At 45.9% G+C, this 23,050-nt stretch overlaps 2 protein-coding genes, 1 non-coding gene and 1 pseudogene across 7 annotated transcripts; 1 reads left to right on the forward strand and 3 right to left on the reverse strand.

Annotated features, from left to right (window-relative positions):
* The first annotated feature begins 469 nt into the window (after positions 1-469).
* LOC125551377 (vacuolar protein sorting-associated protein 9A-like) lies at positions 470-10,839 on the forward strand. Of its 5 annotated transcripts, none has more exons than XM_048714578.1 (8): positions 470-670; positions 739-886; positions 990-1,160; positions 1,349-1,528; positions 2,246-2,525; positions 2,782-3,471; positions 9,631-9,705; positions 10,415-10,839. In XM_048714578.1, the coding sequence occupies exons 1-6, from the start codon at positions 570-572 to the stop codon at positions 2,955-2,957; spliced, it is 1,056 nt and encodes a 351-aa protein (XP_048570535.1). In that variant the 5' UTR covers positions 470-569; the 3' UTR covers positions 2,958-3,471; positions 9,631-9,705; positions 10,415-10,839. The 5 variants fall into 5 exon arrangements, with proteins under 5 accessions (XP_048570535.1, XP_048570534.1, XP_048570533.1 ...); XM_048714577.1 differs by having other exon boundaries at positions 9,678-9,705; XM_048714576.1 differs by lacking the exon at positions 9,631-9,705.
* LOC125551378 lies at positions 3,478-5,231 on the reverse strand (annotated as a pseudogene).
* A 7,202-nt stretch (positions 10,840-18,041) lies between the features above and the next one.
* On the reverse strand, positions 18,042-18,123 carry TRNAS-AGA. Its single transcript has one exon. It is a non-coding gene; the product is annotated as a tRNA-Ser (tRNA).
* Positions 18,124-18,628: 505 nt separating this feature from the next.
* On the reverse strand, positions 18,629-20,498 carry LOC125553782 (11-beta-hydroxysteroid dehydrogenase B-like). Its single transcript, XM_048717487.1, has 4 exons — positions 20,013-20,498; positions 19,737-19,929; positions 19,442-19,659; positions 18,629-19,361 (listed from the first exon to the last, which is right to left on the reverse strand). Exons 1-4 carry the CDS (start codon positions 20,196-20,198, stop codon positions 18,795-18,797), a joined length of 1,164 nt encoding a protein of 387 aa, XP_048573444.1. The 5' UTR covers positions 20,199-20,498; the 3' UTR covers positions 18,629-18,794.
* Between the last annotated feature and the right edge of the window lie 2,552 nt (positions 20,499-23,050).

The following is a 23,050-nucleotide window of genomic DNA, read 5'->3' on the forward strand; positions in this document are numbered from 1 at the left end:
GCTCTCAGCATCTTTGAGTTGTTCTTCACCTGATGTGGGACTCCCCCTCCCCCCTATAAACTAAGATATAATGATGCAATAAACTTTGTCGCCAGTTCCGAATCATGATTTATTGTAAAATGTTTGATCTCGTAGTAGCTCTCTGGTAGCTTTGTGACGGGAAAAGGTCTAGCTTTTCTAGGAGTAGATCTTTTTGTTTTTTTTCAGCGATCTTGCTACTATCTGAACATGTGGTTTCGTTATATTCAATATAATGGAGCCAAGGATCCAGTCCCTTTTTACCTAAAAAGAAACTCATTTGGCTCCGTATATAATTTATATTATAGAATCTCTAAAAAGACTTATGTTTAGGAATCGAGGAAGTACAATGAATCAGGCTGCAAAATAGTTACCACGCGAACACATGTGATAAGCAATTCAAAATATTGAGAAATAGGAGTAATTGTTCTTCTCCTTGTAAAAAAAAGGGAGGGCTGTGCAGAGAGTCTGCATTCTCTTCTTCTTCTCTCTCTTGCCGGCTCCGACAGAGAGACAAACTTCCAAATCTCTCTCGCTGCGGGCGGGCGGGGATGGAGAGCCCCACATCGGCGGCGTCGCGGGTGGACTTCTACGGCTTCCTCGACCGCATGCGCCGCCCGGAGGCCGCCGGCCTCTTCCGCTCCATCAAGAGGTCAGTCCCTCCCTCCCCGCTCCCCCTGGGTGGATCTGATCTAAAACCGGGAGCTTTACCCCCCGCAGCTTCCTCGCCTCCCTCTCCCTCGAGGAGCCCAGCGCCGAGGCCGACGGCGCCAGGGTCCAGGCCTTCTTCGCGGAGATGGAGGCGGCCATCCGGGGCCACCCGCTCTGGGCCGACGCCACCCACCAGGAAATCGACCACGCGCTCGAGGTCTCACAATCAGTTTCCTGTTAGCTTTTTATTCAGCTTTGGGGATCCTCGCATCGCATCGCGTTAGACGACCGGACTGATTAATTCTGTGCGCGCCAAGCAGGGCCTCGAGAAGTACATCATGACCAAGCTGTTCGACCGCACCTTTGTGGCGTCGCCGGAGGACGCCGCGGCCGACGCCGAGGTCTCGGACAAGATCGGCCTCCTGCAGCGCTTTGTCAGGCCCCATCACCTCGACATACCCAAGGTCCTCAACAACGAGGCTTCCTGGCTGGTAAGCCCATGTGCTCTGTTCTCACTGCTCATTTAAGTTTATATTACTGATGATTATATTCAGAATATACCTGTTGAGTCATGTGCCATTCAGTTGGTTCATCAGTATCTTTAGTTTTCTGATGGTAATCGTTCGAGTCATAGAACCAATGCCCAAGCTAAACGTGTTGATGCACATTGTCATTCTAGATTGCAGTTAAAGAACTACAGAAGATTAATTCCTTCAAGTCCCCGTGGGAGAAGCTTCTCTGTATGATGAGCTGTTGCCAAGTCATCAATAACTTGCTGCTAAACGTGTCCATGACAAATGACCGGACGCCATCTGGGGCTGATGAGTTCCTTCCCATTCTCATTTATATTACCATCAAGGCAAGCTTGTCGTTCTAAATGCCTATTCTTGCTCCATTGCCCTCATTCAGGCTTATAGTAATGACTGGCCGCAGAACATTGAGCCAAAAATTGGTGTTCATACTTGGCTGCTTAGGATTTATGGTGATCCTTGTGGATAGATATTCTGACATTGTAACTAGTACTATACAACTAGGCTCGCTGGTTCATTCTCTTTGTGTTTGTTCAATTATCGTTTGGTTTTCGTTGAGGTGCCAACTATTTTCCTTGTTCATCAAATTTCAGTTGACAAGAAGGCGGGAGATAAACATTGAACGGTCAATTCCCATTTAGTCATTTCTTTTAACTGTGAAAAGTAGTTCCCATTTTAGTCATTCCTTTTAACTGTGAAAAGGAGTTACTTCAGTTCCCCATTTAGCCATGTGCACACTGTGAAATAAATATGTCGTGATCTTACAATTGAAATTGATTGCAGAATCATTTCTCTTTGCTGCTGTTTGTTGTTACTTGATGTTATTTTTTTCTGCATCTTTACTTCTTTTAATTTTTTAAAATTTTATTTTCCCCTTGATTTCACTAATGAACATGAGTTCTCTACGGACGAGGGAGCATATGAGTTGCCTATGTCTTGGTGATACTTTCTGTGGTCTACTCAGGCACTCCTAAGACCCATCGCAGTTCCATGTTTTTATGTTTTACTGAATTGAGTAACTGAAGCCACCTGAAAAACTTATGCAGGCCAATCCTCCTCAGCTGCACTCAAATCTGAAGTTTGTTCAACTCTTCAGAAGAGAAACTAAGCTTGTTTCAGAAGTCGAATACTATCTCACAAACCTCATTTCAGCAAAGATGTTTATAATTAATGTTAATGGCCACTCGCTATCCATGGAAGAAAGTGAGTTTCAGAAGCATATGGAATCTGCAACACTAGGTACTCAAATGTCTGTTGCTGGCCCTAGTAGTCCACAAGGGTTAGCTACATCTACGAGGGGATTACAGAAGCAAATTGATGCAGAAGGTCTGTTCCTTACCACTTTCAGCTCATTTGAAACAGACATTTTTAGTATAAATTTGGATTTGAGCCATCAGCTTTCCCCATGAGCATAACCGTGTTGCTTCTGATGCTCATGTCCGAGAACCAGTTTACCTAGTGACTTGCATATATACTGATAGCCTTTAATTTTCATTTAGTGGCTGTGTTCTTCCATCTACTTGAGGATTTTTGATTTTTCTTTCTTTTGTTGCATAATCACAAATTTTCAGTGGACATTTAGCAGGTTCAAGATTCCCTTTCATGGACTCGGAAACTGAAAATCTGACGCCAGCAGAACTCAAGCAGTTACATGGGCTCTACAGGAAGACAGTTTCCAGATATACACTGTTGTCTAAAGCCTTAAGAAAGTTATCCATAGATGAGGATCAGCTCCTCGCATCAGTAGATGATTCATGAACTGATGCAAAGATTATTATTATTTTTGCCACTTGACCGTTTCAACAAAAAACAAGGCAGGGTGGGAGGAGGAGATTACATACGTCGTTCAAGTGTCCAAACATGGTATCAAGACCTGGAACTGCATTCATGTTAATGTTGTCCCTCGATAAATAAGCCCAAGACTGCGGAAACAATATCAGAATTCAGGATCCATGTCCAGGGGGTATCAAACAATGCGATACAAATGGATGATCATTTGGTAATTGATGGCCGGCTGAACGAGTTATCAACTCACTGGACGCTAACGATGCAGCAGGTCAGCAGCAGCTCATGGATCTGGATGTCTGGTTAGGACACTTGCCAAAGCATTGTACAACAGAATCGGGATGCAAGCTTTCATTTGAGTTTCTGAAAAGCGTTATGAAGAGCCTTCTCCTTGACTTGTTATCGCAACCCCACCAGGAGAAACAGCCACTACCTGCCAATTGTGAGCTTGGCATCAGCGACATTAAGATCATCTGCATGATAAAAGGTACTGTTGACCCAGCTTCCTGAGTACATGTTAACCAAGCAAACATCAATTCTGCCATTAGCCTGACATGGTTTTTTGCTTGTTAGTACTGATGTACAGTAGTGACAGCTGCTCTGTTGCTTTAATTATTGGTTAATTAGTTGTAGTTTGTACTGTTTTGATTTTGATTGAGAAGTTAAAACCATATGGTATGAAAAGGGGACGCATGGCTAGTCTGTTTTGTTTTCCCGAACAAATGCTTTGCTTCATTTTTATTTGATAAACAATTCAGAACATCTAATCCCATTGGCCGCTAGAAAGGGAGTGTTCAATTCTGGCCTCCCATGTCACCATGGCAGTCCTCATGGGCAAAGTGGATCCTGCCCGCTGCGACGTCGTAGACGAAGCGCGTGTTCACCTGCTGCATCATGCCGATGATGGTGATGTGCTTGCTCGGCATCACCATAAGGCAGGCGTCTTGGTGGACGAGGACGAAGAGCTGCTGTGGCCGGAGCACTAGGTCATCATCCAAGTGCAGCGTCACCGTCGGCAGGTGCTCGAAGGCGGTTCGAGTTGCGCCGCGGAAGCAGACGGGGCACTGGTCACGCTCCACTTTCGGCAGCCCCAGCCTCCTGACATGCTCTTCCACGGCATGCACTAGGAGGTCATATGCGGGCTTGATCATCACCGTCATGCCCGTCCCGGGATCGATCACGCAACCGTTCGACCACCTGCCGTCGTGCAACTTGTGGCGCTGGAACAACTCCTCGATACTGCCATTTGGCAGGATCAGGGGCAGCCCGGCGACACTGATGCCTGTGAGGCTGACGTGGTAGGGGCTGAACTTCAGGTCGGTCATGCGCATGTAGAGGATCTTGGTGCTCCTCATGTGGCCCGTGGCTGGGACGTCGGTGCCGAACCGGAGGAAGCCATGCCTGTTCGGATGCCCGGGCCCGAAGAGGCAGTAGGAGAAGCGGTCGTCGTGCCTGAGCTGGTGGAGCCGAGTCCAGATGAGTGATAGTCTCTGCTTGCCCAGGCCAAGGACGCCGGTGAGCACTTCATGGCTGTGGAACCCCATGGTGGCGCGCGCGCAGCCGATGACGACGCCATGAACCTCCGCGTCGTCCGCGAAGGCGATGGTCTCGTTGCCAAGCACGCCGCTCAAGTGCGCGCCGTCGAGGCGGGTGGCTCGAAACTCGCACTCTTCGCGCGTGGACGGCCCATCGCAGAGGGTGCTCAAGCGCCAGACACGGCGGAATGATGGCGAGGCCGCTGGGTTGAAGGGCGGCGGCACCTGTGTGAATGGGTGCGCGATCGGCATGCACTGCATCCATGTCATATGTGCGGCGGCCGTGGCCCGTCCCGACGGTGGTGGCCACGCTGTACATGAGCCCTTTGGGCCCGCAATGTGTGGCCGAAGCTTGGTGGTGGCTGCCTCGTCCAGGCACAGGAAACCGTCGCTGTCGATGTGCATGGTGCTGTTCCAGCCGGTGCTGGGGACCAGGCACAGGCTCAATCCTTCGCTGCGGCGTGGCGTGCCATTGTCAGCAGCGGCAGGATGGAGGAACGTCACAAGCAAGGTGAGCATCAGCGGGAGGAGCATGATAGCGCGCGTGTCAGGCTTCATGATTGCAGCAACGCGGTCTGTGACACTAGCTAGAGCACCTAACTTATTGGTTTGCATGCAACCAAGCCTTCCCTTCCCTTTTATACATCGAAAAGAGTTTGGCCGCATTAACTATGTAGTGAGAATCTATGTTTTCAAGGCGTCCAGGCGCTGGGGGGTGCCTCAACGCCTAGGCGCTCAAAGCGCGAGGCGAGGCGATGCCTTAGACACTTATTATTAGGCGCTAGGGGTACTAATATGGCAGCCATGAGTGGACATGTAACTGATTTATACCTTGAATTTCCTGGTTGTTGAGCCCACATAGCATCCATTCCTCCCATCTTGTTTCCCATTTCTGCCTTCCACAATAGAAATCTACATAAAGATGAACATATATCATATATGGTTAAAACTAGACTTAATTAATAGATCACCATTGGTAAAAAACAGAGAGTAAATGACAGAAAAAGTGCAAAACAAGATGACAAACATGAGTGCATTACATATTACATAAACTAGGTCCACAACACAATAAATTAGGTTCACAAGTTCACAACATAAATTAGATTCCAAACAGGCAAACACATGATCATAAGCAAGGCTGGCCACACTCAATTCTCAATAGCCATCATCGAACTCATCCATGATAGCATTTGTGTTGTCTTCGCCATCTTGGTCAGCACTAGTTGGATCTTCATCATCATCGGTCACATCAACATCATCTTGAAGAAAGTCTGAATCATCATACTCTCCATTGGGGATACTTGATTGTTGTTCTTGGTCATCCTCTTCGTCATCTTCATGAAGAAATGTTGGTGACGGAGCAGCCCTTTTGCGCTGCCTTTGGTACTGGACATTAACATTTGAGGCCCCCCTTGCCATGGTGCTAGCTCTAGGAAAGTTGCGACCTTGCAGCGACGAACTTGCACCAACAGCCTCATCAACAAGCTCCCATGAAATGTCATCGGGACACCCTCGAGCACCTTGGGGTGGAGGTATTGTTGGGTCAGCCCACTCATTGCCCCAATCAAAATCCTCAATGACTAGAGGGTCATAGTTATTGCCACCCATCTTCTCATGCCTCTTTTGAAACCTATCCAAGTTCTTCTGGTTGTATGAAACAAAGACATTGTCATTCAAGAGTCGGTGTTGTAACTGGTTCCTTTTCTTGGTATGGATCTACAAATAGCAAATAGAGTGAATAAATAAGTTGTTGAGATTACTTGCTGAAAGCCTGAAACTAACTTTCTCTTGATGAAATAAAGACAAAGAAGTTACTCACATGTTCAAATGCGCTCCAATTCCTCTCACAACCGGATGATGAAGCACAAAGACTAACAGTACGCGTTGCAACCCTTTGCAGCTCACCTGCCCGACCAGCATATGAACGCCACCAATCAACTAAAATGGTAAAATAAACACACACATGCATTAGGAGTTTGTACTTTGTACAGAAAATAACATGCTGAAATTAACTTGCTTGTTGCTGAAATTAACTTTAGTTCACTTACGAGGGTTTTTTCCGACCATGTTATCAATTGCCATCTGATTAGCAAAGGGTCCTCTCTTGTCCTCATAGTCAACGGCTTGTGCATCAATCTTGTTGCGAGTATTGGCATCAAGTACTGTTCGTGCAAGGACATCATTAAAACAACTTCTTAGCTCACCAATTAGGGCATCATCACCACTCTCAACAATAGAGAAGTATTTTCCAGGGTTCAAAAACAAAGCAGCCCCATACAATGGATGATCCATTTGATTCTCCCAACGTTTGTCAACAATGTCAATGATCTTCTTGAGCAAAGCTTGCTTGTTTTGGTGGGGAAAACCTTGATTGATCTTCTCCTTTGCAAACCTCATTAATGCTGTCATTTCTGGCATGGCAGGAATCTCATCACCATCCGCTACCCTAAGCACTCGAAGTAGTGGACCTGAAGCTCTAAGGCAGTCCTCAATTGCATGCCACCAATCTGCTGAAAGCACAATGTCTTGCACATTCAAATCGGCTGCAGTTTTCGCCAATTTGTTTCCGACCCATGCTTGACATGTAAATAGACTCCTCAATGCTTGCTTGTGCTTGACCAAACTCTTAAGAGCAAGAATGGATGTGGCAAAGCGAGTGGCCGCGGGTCTCACAAGATCCAGCCCACCCGTTGCCTTCCTCATTAGACTAAGAATTCTGCCATGCCTATAGATGAAAGTGGTGACTCGTCTACCCCGTGCAATAGGCTTCTTAAATGCCTTTAGCTTCCCTATATCTTCCAACATTAGGTCCAAGCAATGGCATGCACATGGACTCCAATATAGTGTAGGAATCCTTTTCATTAGTATCTTGCCCGCTGCCTTGTAGTTAGCACCATTGTCGGTGACAACTTGGACAACATACTCTTTACCGACATCCTCGATTCTCTTCTCTAGCAAATCTGCTATCATCCGAGCATCTTGGCATTCACTTGATGCATCAACCGACTCCAAGAAGTAAGTGCCCGCCGGGCTGTTTACAAGGAAGTTGATCAAGTGGCGTCCCCTTTTATCGGACCAGCCATCTGACATTAGTGTGCAGCCATATTGCTTCCATGCTACCTCGTGCGTCACCCTCAACTTTTTTGTTTCCTTGACACAATCCCTAAGCAATGGCTCCCGCGGCTCATGAGGAGAAGGAGGCTTGTAACCCGAGCCATATTGACAAGAGGCTTCTATTGCAATCTGGAATTGCCTAGAGCTTGCAACATTGAAAGGAATGCCACACTGGTAGAAAAACAATGCCCACTGCATACTCACATAGTGCCTCTCTTTCGGTGTTTTTGTGCTGGACTCCATGGTGCTTTGAGAGCAACTGGAGCGTCTTTCATCGACAACATCCTTAGGTTTTTTCCTAAGCATGGAAACAATTGACTTGGTTGCAACAGATTGAAACTTTTTGCCTGACATTTTTACCGCAAAGGCTTTCTTGTTCTTCTTGGCTGCTGTCCCTGAACTTGGTCTTGTAGCGAAGCCTTGAACTGCTGCTGCATTAGTGGAGCTTTGAACTGTCCCTGCTGCATCTACCTCCACTACTACATCATCATCATCATCATCTGGCTGTCCTATGTTTCTCCTATTATTTTCCAAATATTCTAACATCTCCCTCCTAAGCTATGTGGTAGCCTTTGGACAACCTGTTGCATCCCCACCAGTGCCAGCAAGATGCTCTTTGTGTCTCTTGATCCCTCCTTTAGTTATCTTGCCACAAAGATTGCACACAACATTATTGATGTTGCCAGGTTTCAACCAATACCCATAATTCCAGCCTGGATCATTTGACCTCCGTGGCCTGCGTTCTGGATCTTCCATTGGATCATAAGCATCACCACCCCCATTAGCTCCTGCATCTGCCATTGTGGGACTGCAAAGTGCAAAGTGCAAACAATTAACAATATAATAGAGGGCACAACCACGGAGAACAAACAGCTACTATTCTAATAATAAGCTAGTATAAAGAAGATCCACTAACCTGCTATTCTAATCAGCTAACAAGGACAATCAGCAACTATTTTAATCACAACTTGCAGCTAACACTACTATAATAGAGGGCAGTGGGCAGAGGGCAGAGGCACAAGCAACACATCTACACATGCATATACTAAACAGAGGGTTTAGAGGCAAGGCAGTGAGGCACAAGCAGCAGCAGCACCATCAGAAAACTTGGGCAGGTGAGGGGAAAAGAGAGGCAGAGAGGAGCCGTACCTTGGGAGAGGGCCACCGTCGGCGGAGGAGCTTGGCCGGAGAGGGGGAGGGCCGGCGGAGATGGATCTTGGCCGGAGAGGGGAAGGGCCTGCGAGGAGAGCTTGGCCGGAGAGGGAGGCCGGCGGAGGAGCGATCTGGCCGGCGCGTGAGAGGAGAGAGCTCCTCTCTCTTTTCCCCGATTTGGAAGTCAACGGTGTGTTCCCCCTCTCCTCTCCTGCCTCTGTTTACCCCCTCTCTCCCGCCAATTCTCTTCCCTCCCGCCAATTTCCTCTTTCTGGCGCACGCCAGCTGCTGGTTCCCGCTCAACTGGCCCCCACGCATGTCCAGGCGTCCAAAATCAACTAAAGCGGCGCCTTATCCGCCTAGGTACGCCTTTGGACGCCTCAACAGCACAAGGCGACGCCTTAGATTAGAAAACTTAAAGGCGACGACCGATGCCTTGACGTCCCCGAGCGCCTCTGACGCCTAAGCGTCGCCTAGGCGATGCCTTGAAAACATAGGTGAGAATCCCTTTTTTCGATTTGTATATCTCTTGTACAATTTTATGCAGAAGATACTCATGAATTAACTTATGTAGTGAGAATCCCTTTTTTTTTCCAGTTTGCATATCTCTTGTACACTTCTATGCAGAAGATACTCACGAATTAACTCATGCTAACATGAATTGAGCATGGAAGTGAAGGGCATATGCAATGCATTTGCTTTATTCTTAGTGAGTTAAATTCGTGCAGGCATAGTTCAGTGTTGAGCAAAGGATTTGACTGCATTAATTGTGTCTTGAAAATCCCTTTTTAATGTTGAGAAAGGGATTTGGCTGCACTAATTATGTATTGAAAATCCTTTTTTAGATTTGCATATCCTTGGGCTATCAACTGACAAGATTATTGAAAGGCAGGGTGGAGGGGGGTTACTCTTCTATGGTGGTAGGCTTACCTTGATTAAATCTTGCTTAGCAATTACACCTACATACCTGCTATCTGCCATTAAGTTTCTTGCTTGGGCTATTTAAGCAATTAATTCGCAGATGGCTCACTTCCTATGGGAAAGATGATCGGTATGATGGACCTAAGAAATATCATTTTGCTAATTGGGATTTGGTGACCATGAAAAAGGAGCATGGGGCCTTGAGATCCTGGCCCAACATTCGAGACACGAACATTAGTTTTCTGGCCTCTTGTATAAGTAGATATCATCTTGGTGATCACAAACTGTGAAAACAGATTATTGACCACAAGTACAATACCACCAGACCTAACGTTTTTGCCTGTCATAATATCACCCTCTCAGAAAAGGCTGATGTGGGCAGTAGGTAGCTCATAATAAAAAAATTAGAACACGTGACAACCTTGGTGAAAGAAAAAAAATATCCCCGACACTGTGTGTGTTGTGCTCTGAACAGGAAAACGTTGCACATCTTATTATTCTACTGTGAGATCTCCAGGATAATCTGGGATGAACCATCAGATATGCTTGAAAGATGAGTGGGCGAAAACAAATGCACAAGGTTGCTTGGTTGTGGATTAACAACAAATAGAATGCCGTGATAAATATGCTATCTGCTGCTGTTATAGGAAAACATGGAAACTCAGGAATGACGTTCTTTTTGAACGATGCTTGTGCTCTGGTTTGCAGGTCGTCTGGCATTGCCTCTCTTGGCCGGTGAAAAGATGGCGCCCACGATATGCCCTTCTGAGGACCTAGGCTCCCTGGACAGCTCACTGACTGATCGAGCTGGACAAGAAAGTAAGGGAATCCCCAACACTAAGACGGTGAAAGATGAGAAGGACCTCGACGGAGTGGTCAAGAACTGTGATCGCCATGGCCAAGTTGCCGCGGAAGCTTGTGCGTTGAAGAGTGGAAGGAGCTGTTAAAGCTTTTTCTTTGGCTTTTCTTTCGGCAGTTGGCCTATTTTTGCTCTGGAGCTGTCTTGCATTTTTTCCTTCTCCCGATGCTGCGCTGGCAGTATGTATCCTGGGACCATATGTTGAATACTCTGTTTCATTTTCCAGTGAAAGGTGGAACAGGGCTGTGGGCATTTTGATCCTCCTTTTTTTTTACTGAAGAGCAGCAAGATCCTCTTCATGCACCAAACGACTGGCAAGCAGTTCAGTGTGGTAAACAATCCAAACATTCTTTTTAATAAAAGAGCTATGAATTGCACAAGAGAAGCAGACAGGCAGGAAACACGAGGATTCTAAGGCTGAGACAGCTGCCAAGGAGTTGGTGACGGAGTTGACTCCGACCATGGTTGAAAATCAAAAGCGAGGCAATGAAGAGGATAAGAAAGTCAATGATTATATGGTAATAAAGATAAGGAGAATGGTACAAACCATCTGTAGGACATGGGGTATCTGCTACCAAGCTCAAATGCCCCCTGATGAGTAGTAAAAATCTAAAAATACACTATTTTTTTGTGATAAACTTTGACAAATGTCTTTTATGCTCGCAAAATTTCAGCACGAAATGACATTTCTAGAAGTCGTGAAAAAAAACAAAATATATACTCCAAAAAATGCTAGTTTTCAAAACATTTTGGAGTACTGATTTTATTTTTATTTTTTTGCCAAGACTTCAACGAATGTCATTTCGCGCTGAAATTTGTTGAGCATACAAAAGATTTTCAAAGTTTTGCTACAAAACAAATTCAGAATTTTTTTGCTATTTTTTTTATTTTACTGTTCATCGGGATGCATTTGAGATCGAAAGCAGGATAGGACTTTCGCCATCTCTATCTCTGCTATCTAGAAACAACCTAAGGTTCCCTTTCCTGCCAAATTGACCACGTGATGCCTAACCTTTCATCCAACCTTTGTCCCCAACCTTTCCATCATTTTTTCCATGGGTGGCTCTTCCTCTAGTTTTCGGTATGTGGACCACCTCCTCAGCTTATGAAAAAACAGACCAACAATGCCCATCCTCGCCTCTCGGGCTTGTGCCCGACCCTGATCCAGATCCAGGAGGTGCCCACCGCCACCAGGGGCGACCTACCTCGCACGCGCGGCCACCATGCCCCGCATCGGCCACCGCCAGTCCTACCCGCCGCCGGTGACCTGACCGACTGCCGCCGCTCCTTCCTAGCCTTCCTTTCTTCCTATCCCTAGCCACCGCAGTCCGCACCGAGTAGTGCTTGACTTCGCCAGTCTGGCCTGTTGCTGTCGCCCACCGGAGCTTCACCGCCAGCCTGGTCAATCGACATCACCCACCGGAGCGTCACCGTCGGCCTCCATCGCTCCCTCCCTCTACTCGACGTCGGTCGCTCAAGCCCTGCACAGCCACCTCGCTGCCAGCCTCCTTTCCGACGACCCTAAGCGGCTCCCCATGACCCCGAGCGCCGCTCTTTATCCACTCAACTCCCGATGCTGCCGCCAACCGCTATGATTCCGACCGACGCCGGCGTCTCCACGCCTCTATCCATCGGCACAACCACACTGTGGTCTCCATCACCGATTTCCCAACATCTCATCACCATCTACCCCTACTCGAAGTGATCACGCGTCCCCGGCCCTAACCCTAGCCGCCTGATGGGGATTGCCAACACGGCCACGTCGTGCTCTATTGAAGCACTATTGCACAACAGTGAGAGAGGGTATGTGATGACAATGATTGCACGTACGCTGCACACTTCCGCTGCTCATCCTCATCCCCGATACCATCTCCATCAGGTCAACACAAACCCAGTCGTTCAGCCATTCCTCTTCTGTCTAGTTCATGCCGCAGGTCAGCAACGTACAAATTTGGTTGTATGTCTTGTCATATTTGTACTGTTGAGTTGAGGAACGTAGTAATTTCAAAAAATTTCCTACGCACACGCAAGATCATGGTGATGCATAGCAACGAGAGGGAAGAGTGTTGTCTACGTACCCTCGTAGACCGAAGCGGAAGCGTTGACGCAACGTAGAGGAAGTAGTTGTACGTCTTCCCGGTCCAACCGATCCAAGCACCGTTACTCCGGCACCTCCGAGTTCTTGACACACGTACAGCTCGATGACGCACCCCGGGCTCCGATCCAGCAAAGCTTCGGGGAGGAGTTTCGTCAGCACGACGGCGTGGTGACGATCTTGATGTTTAACCGTCGCAGGGCTTCGCCTAAGCACCGCTACAATATGATCGAGGTGTAATATCGTGGAGGGGGGCACCGCACACGGCTAAGGAACGATCACGAAGATCAACTTGTGTGTCTAGGGTGCCCCCTGCCCCCGTATATAAAGGAGCCAAGGGGGGGTGCGGCCGGCCCTAGTAGGAGGCGCGCAGGAGGAGTCCTACTCCTACCGGGAGTAGGACTCCCCTCCCTTTCCTTGTCCAAGTAGGAGAGGGGGAAGGAAGGGAGAGAGGAGAGGAAGGAAAGGGGGGGCCGCCCCTCCCTCCTTGTCCAATTCGGACTAGGGGGAGAGGGGGCGCGCGGCCTGCCCTGGCTGCCTTTCCTCTTCTCCACTTTAGGCCCATGAGGCCCATTAACCCCCCGGGGGGTTCCGGTAACCCCCCGGTTCTTCGGTTTTATCCGAAACTTCCCCGAAACACTTTCGGTGTTCGAATATAGCCGTCCAATATATCAATCTTTATGTCTCGACCATTTCGAGACTCCTCGTTATGTCCGTGATCATATCCGGGACTCCAAACAACCTTCCGTACATCAAAATACATAAACTCATAATGAAACTGTCATCGTAACTTTAAGCGTGCGGACCCTACAGTTCAAGAACAATGTAGACATGACCGAGACACGTCTCCGGTCAATAACCAATAGCGGGACCTGGATGCCCATATTGGATCCTACATATTCTATGAAGATCTTTATCGGTCAGACCGCATAACAACATACGTTGTTCCCTTTGTCATCGGTATGTTACTTGCCCGAGATTCGATCGTTGGTATCCAATACCTAGTTCAATCTCGTTACCGGCAAGTCTCTTTACTCGTTCTGTAATACATCATCTCGCAACTAACTCATTAGTTGCAATGCTTGCAAGGCTTAAGTGATGTGCATTACCGAGAGGGCCCAGAGATACCTCTCCGACGATCGGAGTGACAAATCCTAATCTCGAAATACGTCAACCCAACATGTACCTTTGGAGACACCTGTAGAGCACCTTTATAATCACCCAGTTACGTTGTGACGTTTGGTTGCACACAAAGTGTTCCTCCGGCACACGGGAGTTACATAATCTCATAGTCATAGGAACATGTATAAGTCATGAAGAAAGCAATAGCAACATACTAAACGATCGGGTGCTAAGCTAATGGAATGGGTCATGTCAATCAGATCATTCAACTAATGATATGATCCCGTTAATCAAATAACAACTTTTTGTCCATGGTTAGGAAACATAACCATCTTTGATTAACGAGCTAGTCAAGTAGAGGCATACTATTGACACTCTGTTTGTCTATGTATTCACACATGTATTATGTTTCCGGTTAATACAATTCTAGCATGAATAATAAACTTTTATCATGATATAAGGAAATAAATAATAACTTTATTATTGCCTCTAGGGCATATTTCCTTCATGTACGAATGCCGCAACTGTACGCACTGCCGGTGCAAGATGGTTCGAGGTTTGCTGCGGGTTCGGTTGTGCACGCCAGTTCGAAACCAACACTCATAGGCTGAAAATCTGTGATTTTGGAAGCACAAACGTTCTGGTATAATCCTCGACCATCCTTGATGTTGTTGTATTTGAGCCTCCTATGAAATGTTATTTTGAGCTTAGGATACTGGAAGTGCACATCTCAAATCAGTTTCTTTATTTTCTACAGTTTTTGATGGGTCAAGATTACAACGATGTCATGTTCTACCTTAGCCAGGTGCGTTTTGATCACATTTTTCTAAAAGTGTTTTTTATTGCATGCAACTTCATTAATGCACCAAATCAAATGTATCCAGTATCGACATGTAGCTATTTGAGAGGTTTGAGATGATTGAATCTTTACTAACTCTATCCAAAACTACTGAAGTTTACTTTATCTGTCTGAAATAGAAATCCCTTGCAAGAATTCAGCTAGGCGAAAAACGAACCCAATAAATCATACATCCGTATATAGGATAATGGAGCATATTATTAGTGTTACTTAGTTCACGTCAACAATTGATAGTTTATCATTTCTCACCTGTAAACCTTAAGAACATTTGTTATATGAAATTATATGAATTGATACATCTGTAATGTATTTATTTTTTTAGCACATGGGCACGGTGAAATTAATTTGTTAACTGTTTATATTTTTATTTTACAATACAGTTGGTCATGCATCTATTTATCGGCATAATGTTATTAGATGTGCACAAGGATTGTAAATGTTTATATATTTGAAATATTTATACCTCAGTTCCAACGGACATTTACCTACTTAAATAAAAAATTGAATGAGCTTATAAGTGAATATCATTTTATCTATTACCTTTTGTTTTGATATATAATTATTTATTTTATCAGGACCAAGCAATAATGATCATGTGTAGTTAATTTACATGTTCTTTGTTGGTGGTGGTGCTGCTGTTCCGACAACTATTTAGATAGGTAATTGATCAAATGTCATTTTCATCCCAGAGAAAATTATTAAAATAATTGATATTTGTACGAAACTTGTATACTTTTGTGATATTTTTCTGTAGAAATACAAACTTGAATAATATTTTTTCCATTTATCTCAATAACAATAATGATAAATATCTATTAAAATCTTTTTAATATAGAATCTTAATGTATATCCATCAAAATAAATACACACACAATACGTCAAATTCAAATAATATCTTGTAGCAAAATTATTTTCTTTTTTGACATGATGACCCTTAAAAGAATAGTACGTACACATCCTTAGAGAAAAATAAAACAAACAGAATCACAATCCTTCCTAGGTCCATTTATGCCACTTGAGTGACCTATAGTGTATATATGTGCATGCTTGTCCATATCTCAATATTCTTAAATATCTCAGCAGAAATATGTAAAGCGTATGATTCAAAAATATCATGGTTTCTATGATGATAATGTGTGTGCCAATCTCCATGGATACATCCTTTGCAGCAACATACTCTACCACGCTAGTTAGAGCACCTATCTTGTTGGTTTGCACTCAACCAAGTGTTCACTTCCCTTTTGTACTTCAGGGTTAAATGTTGAGCAAAGGTGTGGGTGCATTAACTATGCACCGAGAATACATATTTAGATTTGCATATATCTTGTACGCTTTATGTAGAAGATACTCATGGATTAACTTATGCTAACATGAATGGAATAGTAAAGTGAAAGGTATGTACAACATTCACTTTATTCTGAGTAAGATAATTCCTGCGGACATAGCTCAATGTTGAGCTTAGGGTTTCGTTTCATTAATTGTGTATTAACAATCCTTTTTTAGATTTGCATACCCTTGCACATTTTCATGAAGAACACCAAGATTCTCTTCATGCACCAAACAACCGACGAGGGGTTCAGTGTCTACCTCGGTAGCCTCATCAGCGTCAGTCTCGCTGGGAAGCCCCTACGTGTGCCACCCGGACACGACGACGTTCCAGCTCCATAGGACACGCGCTAGCAAGCGGTCCGACGGGTGTGTGATCGAGCCGGAATGGGCCACATTGTGATGTTCCAGTCCATGTACGAGAAGGTGTAGCTGGCCATGGCGTAGCATATGGAGACACGTGAGGTGTCACACCACACAGAGGAGTCGAATAATGCTTGCAGGATGCTTACCTTTGTGTAGATATGAGACCTCGGGATGTTAATCAAGGCCATTATTTGAGGCAATGCCAACAGGTTTTGTTAACATCTTGTGCCTATACATGTTGGTCAACCAAAGAGACCTAGATTGCGAGGCCCAACTTTTCTAAACTTTGCCAGCACTCATTTTTTATGACACTGTTTGCCTGGATGTCTCGCCTAATACTTGTGTAAACTCTTTCCACTAGGAGGATAATTTTTTGATAAGTTCTCTCATGAGTGGAATGTATTTCTTATCTCTTTGTGAGATAAATACTTAATTAAACAATATGTTTCTTGTTGGTGTCACTGTTATCTTTTGTTTTGTTAACATGCTTTTGTTGTGGTGTTGGCTTTTCTTGTCTTTTTGTTAACATGGAACTATAAGTTGTTTTGCATTTTGGTTTGTTGTGGTATTGGTCATTTTTGTCTTTTTTTTAACCGGGTGTGCCCCTTTCCATTTGCATTAAACGGAAATACAATAGTGCCAGACATAACTAGGAAGAAGGGAAAGAGGGTAGCGAGTTCAACACACAGCCGAGAAACCCACCGTGCTCGTCCGCCATCGAAACGAGCACTATGGGGCGTAAAAACCTGACAACACCAACTAGTTTAATCTCATTACAAAACCGGCCACAAAAGAGCAAGTAGCTAACACTCCAGCAAAGGCGCCCGCTAAGATCGCCACGACGTAGACCAACAACCAACATCAACCAAGCGGCCAGACCCACCGCACATCGACATCAATCGCCAAGAAAGGACATCTCCAGCGTCTTCCACCGTACGTCTGGCTTCATCGCACATCACCATCAACCTAGTTGTGCTTGATCTGATCATCTCGGCCCCCTGTCATAGCTTCACTGCTTCTTCCTTCGTCTGTAGACCTGCCCAATATAGAAGAAAAAAAACAAGCCAAGAACACAATCTCAAAAGGAGATTTAATCAACTCTTTTGTCTTTTTGTTAACATGATTTTAAAATGGTTTCACATTTTTCTTCTTAGAAGAGAGAACTGTCGATTGTTCCATCATCGGTGGGTGACATTAGCATTTTTTTTTATGTCCTCCCTATCATGATTTGCTGGAAATGTACGCTCATTTAATCACCCACTTGTTTAACCACTCGATTTTCTCCGGGGGGAAATAAGTGTTAGATTGCAATTGCACCTGATATGGCATGGAGTGTCGATAGAATGGATGGAAAAAGGATCCACATACCCATTATACCGTAGCAGCATTGTTAAGTGTTTTGTACAACCTTATAAAATAGTCAAGTGACGGGAAGTAAGGCACATACATTTTCGTTCTGCTAAACTAATTTAGCATATGGTTATGTGGCTAATTAAGTCAGTTAATTGTTGTTGCTTGGAGACAGTGTCTTATCTCGTAAAAGGAGTATAGTGCATATCTCGATTTAACAATGCTTGGGGGAGTCTACTAGCTGCGCGGAGATGTAATGAGAGAGGGCAAAACAATAAGTTTGGAGACAAGACAACGCGTCCACTGATCGAGCAAGATTCAAAATTTTATCAACATAGGAAAAAGATAAAACAAAATGCGTGGTCGGCAGGATTCGAACCTGCGCGGGCAAAGCCCACATGATTTCTAGTCATGCCCGATAACCACTCCGGCACGACCACTTTGATGTCTCATTTCATCGCCATAAATACATAATCAGTGTTTAGCTGGAATAACAGTCTTCTCCACAACCTTTTCCAATAGCGAACATTCTTAACAATTGACGTGCACACAGGTCCCAAAATATCTGTAACCTCTGAAATTTGAAGCTATTTTTAGGGAAACTGAAATTGGATAAAAATGAGTTAAAATCAAGTGGATTTTGATAGCTTGAAACACATGTAGCGCTAGTTCTTTCGAAAATTCGAATCTGAGCCCGAGCTTATCTGCACCTGCGCTCACGAAAAAAATCAAAATAAATACTAGAAAAATTCAAAAAATTTCAAAAAAAAAATAGGGTGATAGACAATTTGATGCATCAAATTGTCTATCACCCTAATTTTTTTTGAAATTTTTTGAATTTTTCTAAATTTTTTATGAATTTTTTTGACCGGGTGCAGATGCACCCGGGCACCGAAACGCCGCTCTCATAGTTCTTTGCATGATTGTGCAGCGGCACAAATTTATCTGGCAGAATGATGGAACCACTTTTAAGCATGCATGTCATCTCATGTCATACACACGGAGTTCATATTTATTTGTTGAAGCGCCATCAAAATCAGTTCAGACTGACATAGATACAGAACACAAATAGCATATGCAGCGGTACTACAAATGGCTCCGTGATCTCATCTCACTCTAGCTTGTGTAGCTGCGCCGCCGCGGGCCTCCGACCAGCCACCGCGGCCGGGTACTCGATCAGCGGGCGGACGGGCGGAGCCGGGAGCGCAGCGGTCGGCGCGCCCACAGGGGCAACGACAAGCGCACGGCGCCCAGTGCCGGCGACCGTCGACGGAGCGGGCGCGGTCGACAGCAGCAGGCGGAACGTCCAGCCGAGCACGTCGGGCGCGAAGGCGCGGAAGACGTGGAACACGTCGTACCAGCCGGGCCGCCGCACCCGGGCGTCCCCGCGGCACGCGCCGTCCACCACCGCCCGCGCGTACTCCTCCACCGCCAGCCCTCCCGGCGCCGGCAGCGGCGGCGTCGTGTCCGCCTTGGTCCACTGCTGCGCCGGCGCCTGCGCCTGCGTCTGGTCCGCCGCCCCCGCGCCTTCCTCGAGCGCGAACCTGCTGGTGCCGATGCCGGTGCCGGCGCCGGGCTCGCCGCCGATCCAGCCGTGCGTGGCGACCGTGATCCCCACCTCGTCCTTCACCTCGTACCGCAGCGTCTCGTAGAAGTCGACCACGGCCGCCTTCGCCGCCTGAGAAGCACACGATGTATGAAATACTCCAGCGAGATCACTAGTGGTAAGTTCATCGATCCGGGGAGGGGCGGGCTTACGGAGTAGAGGCTCATCCGGGGCATGGGCAGCCAGGTGTCGACGGAGGCGTTGACGACGACGCGGCCGTGGCTCTGGCGCAGGTACGGCAGTGCGGCGTAGGTCGGGTACACGTTCCCCCAGAAGTTGATGTCCATGAGGTGGGGGAACGCCGCCGTGTCGCCGGCCTCCTCGAAGAGGAAGTCGTGGCCCAGGCTCACCGTGTTCACCAGATGATCCACTACGGACAGTCAGATACTCAGATTTACCACTCTGAAGCAGAGCATGGAAGGGATTGATTGTATGCTATGCACTCACGCTGCCCGAAGTAGCTGATGGTGTCGGCGACGAGGCGGCCGCAGTCGTCCTCCCGGACGACGTCGGCGGCGACGACGAGCACCTGGCCGGCGCCCAGGGCGCGCGCGTTCTCCCGGACCGCGAACAGACGGTGCTCCCTCCGCGCCACCAGCACCAGGTTCGCGCCCCGCCGCGCGTACTCGTACGCCACTTGCTGCTCCGCACACACCATGAGCAATCGCCATCAACGTTCACCGGAGCTAGGCAGCACGCAGCATGACCATGCAGTGCACGTACCTCGCCGATGGCAGAGGAGGCGCCGGTGACGAGGACGACCTTGCCGCGCATGTCCTCCTTGGTGAGCGCCTTGACGGCCCACTCGAGGGCGCGCAGGAAGGCGAGCGTGGGCCACGCGAAGGCCAGCATCACCATGCTCGCCGGCGGCACCACCAGGTCCATCAGCGCGGTCAGCACCCGCTCCATCTCTCCACACCCCTCCTCGGTCGCCGGCCGGTGTACGTTTGTCCTCTCCTCGGCGGCCGAGCCGAGCCGAGCAGAGCAGGGCGGCAAGAGAAACTAGTCTAGCAAGGAAGAGGCAGAGAGACAGGGAGTGACGATCGCCGTGTCTGATGAGGTCTAATGAGGCGGGCGGATAAGGAGGGAGGGCCGTGCGTGCATGGGTGGCAGCTGCCGCCATGCACACGAGCTTGGCGCCACGCGGGGAGGGGAGGAGGCAAGCTTTGGCAGCATCCTTCCCCCTCACCGCCACGAGGGCAGGGCAGGTATACCGTGTCGTGAACCCGTGACCACAGCAAACTAAATTAGCTCGGCAGAGTTAGGTGCACGCAACTGTTTCATAAAAAAAGGTTTGTCTAGATCTCAGTCGACTGAGACTTCATCTGTACAAACCAGGCCTGCTTTGTTTATTGAACTTTTTGCATGTTTGTGCTGCTACGGGCTGGCTTTGTACTTTTACTGGGCTTTTATCTCATCTTTTCCTCTGTGATCTGTTGCTTTGTTGTCAGATTTTTTTCCTCTTTTTGTAGTTGGGATGTACGACTGCAAATATAATATGTATTTTGCTATCCAGCTACAACCTCAACGAGTGAGGTAAATTTTTTGTTCAAATCATAGCATTATTTTTTGCCGGAAAAAATCTTGTATATGCAATACGATGCATGCTTGTAGTGTTTTTTATATGGTCATGTAACTTATTGTCATTTTTTCATGATACAAAGTATTTGAACACAAAGAAAAGATATTGAAGAAAATAATAATAGTTTTGTGCTTGCTATTGCTTGCCCGCGAGCTATGAAGTTGTTGCCTGTTGTTGTCAAAGTACAGAAGGACAAAGGTCAAACACATAGGTATATACATCATTTTTGTTACACGAACAATTTTTTAAAAAGTGTGTGAGCATTTTCTAAAAATTACATGAGCATTTTTAAGAACCGTGAACAACTTTCAATTTTACGGACAGTTTAAAAGAAATATGAAACGTGTTTTCAAATATGGACAATTTTTTAAATGCATGAACATTTACTAAGAATTGCATGAAAAATTCTAGAAAATTGTTCGTCGCATATTGAAAAAAATGTTCACCGCATATTCGAAAAGTGCTCACTAATTATTAAAAAAAACTTAAACATGTATTTTTAAAATATTCATATACACACAAGGAAATGTATTTCTACTAATGGGAAATTAAAATCATATTAAAGGGGAAAAGGAGCAAATTAACTGCAAGTGTCCCTCTCCCGCCGCCCTCTGGCAAAACAAGCGTCGGTTGCAATTGAGGGCAACACTTGCAGTTGCGTGCCTAGCGTCAGACATGCAACTACCCCCGCCCCCTCTCCCGCCGCCCACCGACAAAACAAAGGTTAGTTGCAGTCGGGTGTGTTGACATGCAGTTTCACTTGAGGGCGACACTTGCAGTTGCATGCCTAGTGTCAAACATGCAACTCCCCCCTCTCTCGCCACCCTCCGACGAAACAAAGGACAATTGAAGTCGGATGGGTAGACATACAATTGCAGTCGGGGGCGAAACTTGCAGTTGCGTGCCTACGGTCATACATGCAAGTGCCCCCCCTCCCCCCCTCCAGATGTCCTCCGACATAAGAAAACAAATTAGTTGCAATCGGGTGGGTAGATATGCAGTTGCAGTCAAGGACAACACTTGCAGTTGCATGCCTAGTCTGAGGCATGCAACTACCCCCCTCCTGCCGCCCATCGATAGAACAAAAGTCAACTGCAGTCGCTTGTGTGGACATGCAGTTGCAGTTGAAGGCGACATTTGCAATTGCATGCTTAGTGACAAACACGCAACTACTCCTCCCCTCTCCCACTGTTCTCCAACAAAACAAATGTTAGTTCGAGGGCAACACTTGTAGTTGCATGCCTAGTGTGAGGCATGCAACTTTACGGTGTACGCCTGTGAAAAAGAAAAGAAAAACACATAGCATATAAACACAATAAAAATTTGTTTTTGGGTAATACACGAAGAAACAAAGTAAAAAAAAATATAGACAGGATACAAATAAGCAAATAAAATAAAAGTCATGTAGAAAAGGCAACCACATCTCAGAATTAAAAAAATAAGACAACAACATGTGAGAATAAAAATTGTTCATGCGGTGTCAAAATGTATGTTCCTAAAAAATATAAATGTTCCATTTTTCCTAAACAAGAATGATTAAAAAATTGAAAATGGAAATACAAGTACACATGTATACTGTATACATAAACATAGAGTCATCTGCCGATTAACTTTCTTCTTCTGCGTGTTCAAAAAAAAAAGTCTTCTTCTGTACATACATGGTGCACACAACCAGCAAAAAAAGAAGAAGAAAAAACATACAAAGATTTACATGGGACGACTATGAGAATATAAAAATAGACAAGCACAAAAGAAAGGGCCGCAAGCCACATCCCACAACCCACGTAGCGGAAGGCCTAGTGTGTTTTGAAAAGGAAGAACACATCAGCGATTGAAACAGGTGGATAAAACTGGCGACTGAGTTTTAGCGTTCCCCAAAAAAACAAGTGGCCGTGGAGTTTCTAATCTCGAGCTCAATAAATGAACAGTAATTTAAAAAAAACAGAACAAATTTTATAATATTTGATTTTTTTGCAATATGTTTGGAGGGCATGCATAAATTCAGCACGAAATCACACTAGTCAGTAAAACCAAACAAAATCGATGCTCTGAAAATGTTAGTTTCAAACACATTTTGGAGCTGTGATTTTTTTTCACGACTTTCACCAATGTAATTTCGTAATGAAACTTTGCATGCACTTCAAACATTCCTTAAAGTTTGATCTCGAGATTAGGAAGG

The sequence above is a fragment of the Triticum urartu genome, chromosome 4 (assembly GCF_003073215.2).
Source record: "Triticum urartu cultivar G1812 chromosome 4, Tu2.1, whole genome shotgun sequence".
NCBI classification, from domain to species: Eukaryota; Viridiplantae; Streptophyta; class Magnoliopsida; order Poales; family Poaceae; genus Triticum; species Triticum urartu.

Coding starts and splice junctions, on each gene's coding strand:
- LOC125553782 (XM_048717487.1), bottom strand. CDS start 20,198: ATGGAGCGGGTGCTGACCGCGCTGATGGACCTGGTGGTGCCGCCGGCG. Junction 19,660..19,736: donor CATCAGCTACTTCGGGCAGC/GTGAGTGCATAG, acceptor GACTGTCCGTAG/TGGATCATCTGGTGAACACG. Junction 19,362..19,441: donor CCCGGATGAGCCTCTACTCC/GTAAGCCCGCCC, acceptor TGTGCTTCTCAG/GCGGCGAAGGCGGCCGTGGT.
- LOC125551377 (XM_048714578.1), top strand. CDS start 570: ATGGAGAGCCCCACATCGGCGGCGTCGCGGGTGGACTTCTACGGCTTC. Junction 887..989: donor AAATCGACCACGCGCTCGAG/GTCTCACAATCA, acceptor CGCGCCAAGCAG/GGCCTCGAGAAGTACATCAT. Junction 1,161..1,348: donor ACAACGAGGCTTCCTGGCTG/GTAAGCCCATGT, acceptor TTGTCATTCTAG/ATTGCAGTTAAAGAACTACA.